Here is a 6,439-nt window from a genome sequence, read left to right as displayed (position 1 = left end):
ACAAAAGACACGTTGTTTGAAAAATAAATAGACTTAAGGAACAAACATTTATGTATTTTTATAAATATGCTAAAGGTTTTATGCTTCTTTGGAATTTAAAAGTTTGTTGTTTATTCTCTCGTAATTCCTTGACTTTTTCCTTACGAAAAAGTTTCAGTTGTCTACTGTAAAATTGGAAAAGCTTTTCTGGTACAAGTTGTTTTATGGATAGAAACTAATCCGTCTACCCAGCATCTCGTGCGGGAATGGAATCCCAAAATTGGACTCATTCTGTTGTACACCTGTTTCCTACTTCCTCCGTTTCCCCAGCTTGTTACCCAGCTGGTGGGAGGAGCTAAAACTAACTTACCGGCGTTCTCTAATTGGTAGCTTGGCAAATACCCTAATTCCGAAGATTGGTTGCGATTGGTCTATTTGATGTACACCTGCACATTAGTTACCGACGGGAGAAGGATGGGGGGATGAAAGCGGCCTTTGGGCTTGAAAAGCATTGTTATCGCGGAATAGCGCTTCATTTCATGGAAGAAACCTAGAGATAGGTGTATGAACAGATTCGAATGCTCTGTCTCGTAAACTACAGTGTCGAAGCAACGCTGCCGACGTACGTGTTTGTGCCATAGAACACTGCCTCCGATGCTAAGCCGTCATGCCTCGTTCATTCTTAATTAAAAAACGCGTAACATTCAAAAATAATGCTCCAGTGAAGAGAAGATCCTGGGAAGACGTGGACAGCAACGTCGTATTAAATCTGCCACCGTTGCTTTCTCCTTATTCAGGTAACTCGTAGTAAAATTTTGTGTAGGAGCTTACACGGAGCATTTTTTTTATTCTCTCAATTTGCTCGTTTATTAAACTAAGCTGAGAAATCGAGTTATAAACTGTTGGTTTATGTATAGATTGGTTAGTTTTGAATTTCGCTCAAAGCTACACGAGGGGTACCTGCGCTAGCCGTCCCTAATTTTGCGGTGTAAGACTAGAGGGAAGGCAGCTAGTTATCACCACCCACCGCCAACTCTTGGGCTACTCTTTTACTAACGAATAGTGGGATTGACCATCACTTATATGTCGCCCCCACGGCTGAAAGGGCGAACATGTTTAGTGTGATGGGGATTCGAACCCGCGACCCTCGGATTAGGAGTCGAATGCCTTAATCACCTGGCCGTGCCGGGCCTTATCTATAGAAAACTGTTAATCCTTTATAACACAGTAATTCTTGGATGATTGTAATTATTTCTTAGAAAACAGATACTTGTACATTTGTGCCAAAATTTTAAATGCACTTCATTTTTTTTAATCGGTTTTGTTATAAAGACTAAAATATCTGAACAAACCTGGCCAATGTTTTCATTGTAAACAGATTTTAGCCCATAACGTACTCTGTTTATAACAGAAACTTATAATTCTATCGCAGGATCAAAATATTGTTTTCAAATTAAAAGTAATTGTCATGATAGCAGTAACTGTAGCATTGTAAACTTACAGACTTAAAACGCTAAATTCGGGGCTTGATTCCCGCGATGAACACAACGCAGACACCTAATTGTGTAGCTTTTGTCGAACAAAAACAACAACATGAACGACTTTTGAGATATTTAACGCTAACTGTAAGCTATAATTAAGGTGGTAACGTGGGGAGCTTGGGTTTCAAAGAACAGATGGGTCGACTAAACGTAGCCCGTAACACATCTGTCAAATCTTAGGCATTTAAACCATCTGGTATGTACAGTTTATTGTTGCCTGGCAATGTATAACGTTCTTATCTCGAGCAGTATGTCCAGCTCTGGCAGGTGCCGGTAACATCTTGATAGTGGGTGTTATAACGACATTTTAATAAGTACTCTGTAGTTTGTTATGTGGGAGATAAGATTAGCTAAGAGGTTTCACGAGAGAAAATATACGCGGGAAAACATGTTCTTTGAGCCTTTGCAGGTGGTAAAAAAACTTGGAGTGGGTGTGAAGAGCTAATCGTAAAGTGTGGTATAAAGAAAAATAGCGTTCAACTTTACTTAAAGATTAAGTTCAATATTTTGTCACCAGAGTTTTTCTTTTGCTTTAGTCTTAACTAGATGAATAAGAGTTTTCCGTGGGCTGGTTGACTACTTTTGAATTTAAGGTTAAATTCAGTATTTAGTCGCTAAAGGGCTTTAATTTTGTCTTGATTTTCACTAAATGAATAAAGCGTTGGCTATTTGATAACTTGAAAATATGAAAAGTATACATGTGACTTAACAGTTAGTGTACTCGGACTGTGAATCCGATGATTTTTGGTTCGAAGTCTGTTGACCTAAAAACATACTTTACACTTTGGGGCCGTGGATGATCTGTGAGAGTGACGGCCAAATACCACTAGTCGATAAAAGTAGCCCAAAAGTTGGCGATGGGTGTTTTTTTTTTATTTCAGCTTCGCTTAATTCATGTAAAACCCATCACAGTTAATTACAATTTAATTTGTATTGCAAGTTTATTGTACTGTGTTGTACTGTACAGCAAAATCATATATTACTAAGACATTAAGAAATAGTTGTACTATAGTTATATGGAAACTAAAACTTCCGACACATCAATGCTGTTTTATGTATTTAACTTGTGTGCTTTATTTTCTGTATAGATAATCCAGTTCCTTTTGACCTGACTAAGGGACCGAAATATTCCGATTTGAAACCCGAATGTAGACGAACTCTGCCTAGTAAATCCTTACAAACCGAACGATCTTCAATCGTTTATTCAATATCTTATCAGGAAACGATAACAAATCGGCAGAAAGAGTCATTTTGCGATCGAACTGTTGGCTCTTCGTGCTTACCTTTCGGCTGCCCTGCACGTGATCTCGATACTTACAGCTTCGAGTACACAGGACAGCCTCAGATGCCGATGTCCCCTCCCCGGTCACCGCCCATTTGCAGTGACGACATTGTGAGGCCATCTGAAAAACCAGCAGATTCTGATAGAGAGCTTGTTGTCCTCTTTAAACCTTCTTCGTCACCACAAGTCCCGGTTACAGGCAAAATTGAATCACCGACCATATGGATTCCATACGTCCATCAGGAACCTCTGCTGGCAGCGCCCCCTAGTCCCGAGTCAGAGGTGGAAAGCAGCCGAGATAGCGCCATTATCACAACTGTAGTTAATAAGAATCACTCGGAAAGCTCTCGATATCAGTGCTCAGAATGCGATAAAAGTTACTCCTCACACAGTGGACTCTCCAAACATCGTCAGTTTCATTGCGATTCTGCTAACAAGAAGTCCTTTGGTTGCAAGCACTGTGACAAGGTCTACGTTTCTCTTGGAGCTCTCAAAATGCATATAAGGACTCACACCCTCCCGTGTAAATGTACTCTATGTGGAAAAGCATTCTCCAGACCCTGGTTGCTCCAAGGTCACATTCGGACGCACACGGGAGAGAAGCCCTTTTCCTGTCCACACTGTAATCGAGCTTTCGCTGACCGTTCAAACTTGCGAGCCCACCTCCAGACACACTCGGACGTCAAGAAATACAGGTGTAAGTCCTGTAACAAGACCTTCTCTCGCATGTCCTTGTTGATAAAGCATGAAGAAGGCGTGTGTGCTGGTGGACTCCACCATCGATAACCAGTTAACAGCTGCATTTTACTTCATTTATTCAGCTGCTTTCGGAAACATTTTCAAAATCGTAGTAGCACTTAAGTTGACTTGTTAAAATGACATGTTTTATCAAGTCTATCTGAGACCGGTTTTAAACGACTTTGACCATTTTCACCCCTTTAACAGAAAAAGAAATTTCACTGTACAGTTCCAGTGTTACAACAAAAACATTAATTACGTCGATAAATTGCGTTAGACACTGAGAAATAAGAAAATAATAATAAATACTAGTCTATATACATATATATATATATATTTAAAGCTTCCTATTTTACTAAGCCTAACAGTGTGAGGGAATTAACTTGCATTGGTTTCCCTGCCAGCATTAAGTGTCATTTTTATGGATTATATATTTTGTTTATAAAATAAGTCTTGTTGTTATTTTTTGACATTTTGATGTTAAGATATCAACATCTAAGAAAAAAACCTTTGTGCTCACTTTTTAATAATATTGTAATACTATTTTCATACGTGATATGTTAATCCAAGAGTGAACAAATTTTACAACAATACAGGTAGGTTATAAAAGTGAATAAATTTTACAACAATACAGGTAGATCTTAAGAGTGAACAAATTTTACAACAATACAGATAAGTTCTAAGAGTGAATACATTTTACAATACAGATAGATCCTAAGAGTGAACAAATTTTACAACAATACAGATAGGTTCTAAGAGTGAATACATTTTACAACAATACAGGTAGATCCTAAGAGTGAACAAATTTTACAACAATACAGGTAGATCCTAAGAGTGAATACATTTTACAACAATACAGATAGATCCAAAGAGTGAACAAATTTTGCAACAATACAGATAGATTGTAAGAGTGAACAAATTTTACAACAATACAGATAAGTCCTAAGAGTGAACAAATTTTGCAACAATACAGATAGATTGTAAGAGTGAACAAATTTTACAACAATACAGATAAGTCCTAAGAGTGAACAAATTTTACAACAATACAGATAGGTCCTAAGAGTGAACAAATTTTACAAAAATGCAGACAGCGAAGTTCCTAGAGTGACCACATTTGGCAGTAATACAGATAGCTAGATTTTAAGAATGAAAATATTTGCAACAATACAGAAAGCTGTGTTCTTGGCAAGTTATTATCCAATATCTGTTACTCGAGCGTGAATTTAAGAACTTGGAGCGCGGATCTAAACGCCATTTTGGTTTTCTGATGACTTTCAAAGCTCTTTTTTTAATGCTACGTTATATAATAGAGTAATATGATAAAATAGAAAAAAACCGCTAGTCATTTGATTTTACCGTACTTAATGACAAACTTGATATAAATATGATGAAATATACCACGTACTATTATGATTCCTATGTGAAGCGTAAAATTATGTTACTCAGACTATTTGTTACACGAAATGAATGGATTTTGTGAATAAAATTCAAATATTTTATTATATATAATTACCTGTATAGAACCCGAAGTTAAATGTGAGAATTGTAGTATATTTGTCATTTTTAATTATCGTTAAGATTGTACACATATTTCTTTGTAAAAAAGGTTCCTGTATACGAATGTCCATGTTAATAAAAAAAAGGTAATACTGTTAATCTGTTGTACGTGCTATTGGTACACGTCTTGTATACACGAGTCAGTAACACGACAGGCTCTATACTTGTTACTGTTACCTCAGTATATGCTGTATTGGTTCAAAACGGCCTGCTTTGTTCTAAATAAACCCTCAGTCTCACTTTTGGGGAACCATGAAAGTTATTATTTTTTTATGTTCTGTGAGGATCAAGAGCTTATATTTAAGATTCCACGTCCCCCGATGGGACAGCAGTAAGTTTACAGACTTAAAATGCTATTATCTGGGGCTCGATTCTGTTAGATATGTACGACTCTTTCCGTTTAAGTGTAGCAGGAATGTTAAATTTGATTATTCTTAGAATGTATAGTTTATCGCGAGTTTGTTTACGTAACTATGTACGAATCGTACATTGTGAATTGGAGTTTGTAATATTATTGCTTAAAGGTTCTAGAACCTTTTCAGTTTTAATTAAATATTATTGCATCATGATATATCGTACTGTGTGGAATGTTCTAGACCTCTATCAGGCTATATATACGCTTCCAAAATGTAATTTGAGCTAGTTAGTTAATTAGCTAGATCTAGACTGCGTGTTTGCGAGTTTAGCCATACATAGGGAATAGTGGAGATTTCTAAAGTGAATTATCACACACTATATTATAATAACAGAGTAAAGAAGAAATAATCTATGTTGTCAGTTGAGCTCCAAAGTAACTGAACCAACTTGTGTGGACTTTCATGAAAACAGACAATTGTTTAAAGCTTTTGATACAACTGTGATGATAAAATGTGCCGTGAATACTTGTGTACACTTTGACTTGTTTTAATATATTATTTAAAAACAAGTGGGATACATGTTGTTTGATTTTTGTTAAAATTTATTGCCAGCTAGTCACAGACACCTACTGTAAAGAATGCTGGCCGTACGTATATAAAAGCCTAACAGATTCCCCGCGGTGGTCACAGAAAATAGTCCAATGAGGTTCTGCTCTAAAATAAACAAACAAACCAAGGCTTAACTCATAAATACCCCCTTCGCGGGACAGCGTTGAGATCACAAACCTACATTATAGAACACAAGAAATTCAAAAAGTGCAAAAACACGCTTGAAAAAATAGATATAGTTAGTGAGTGAAGTACACGAGGGCTATCTGCGCTAGCCGTCTCTAATACAGCAGTGTAAGACTAGATGGAAGGCAGCTAATCATCACCATCAACTTTTGGACTACTATTTTATCAACGAATAGTGGGATTGACTATTA

General features: G+C 36.8%; 1 protein-coding gene across 1 annotated transcript; it reads left to right on the top strand.

Moving 5' to 3' along the window:
* Positions 1 to 530: 530 nt before the first annotated feature.
* Positions 531 to 5,922, top strand: LOC143239197 (uncharacterized). The gene is made up of 2 exons (XM_076480081.1): positions 531 to 776; positions 2,609 to 5,922. The coding sequence occupies exons 1-2, from the start codon at positions 647 to 649 to the stop codon at positions 3,586 to 3,588; spliced, it is 1,110 nt and encodes a 369-aa protein (XP_076336196.1). The 5' UTR covers positions 531 to 646; the 3' UTR covers positions 3,589 to 5,922.
* The last annotated feature ends 517 nt before the right edge of the window (positions 5,923 to 6,439 follow it).

This window comes from Tachypleus tridentatus, chromosome 13, assembly GCF_004210375.1.
Source record: "Tachypleus tridentatus isolate NWPU-2018 chromosome 13, ASM421037v1, whole genome shotgun sequence".
Taxonomy (NCBI): Eukaryota; Metazoa; Arthropoda; class Merostomata; order Xiphosura; family Limulidae; genus Tachypleus; species Tachypleus tridentatus.
This window is presented reverse-complemented; position numbering and strand designations above follow the sequence as displayed.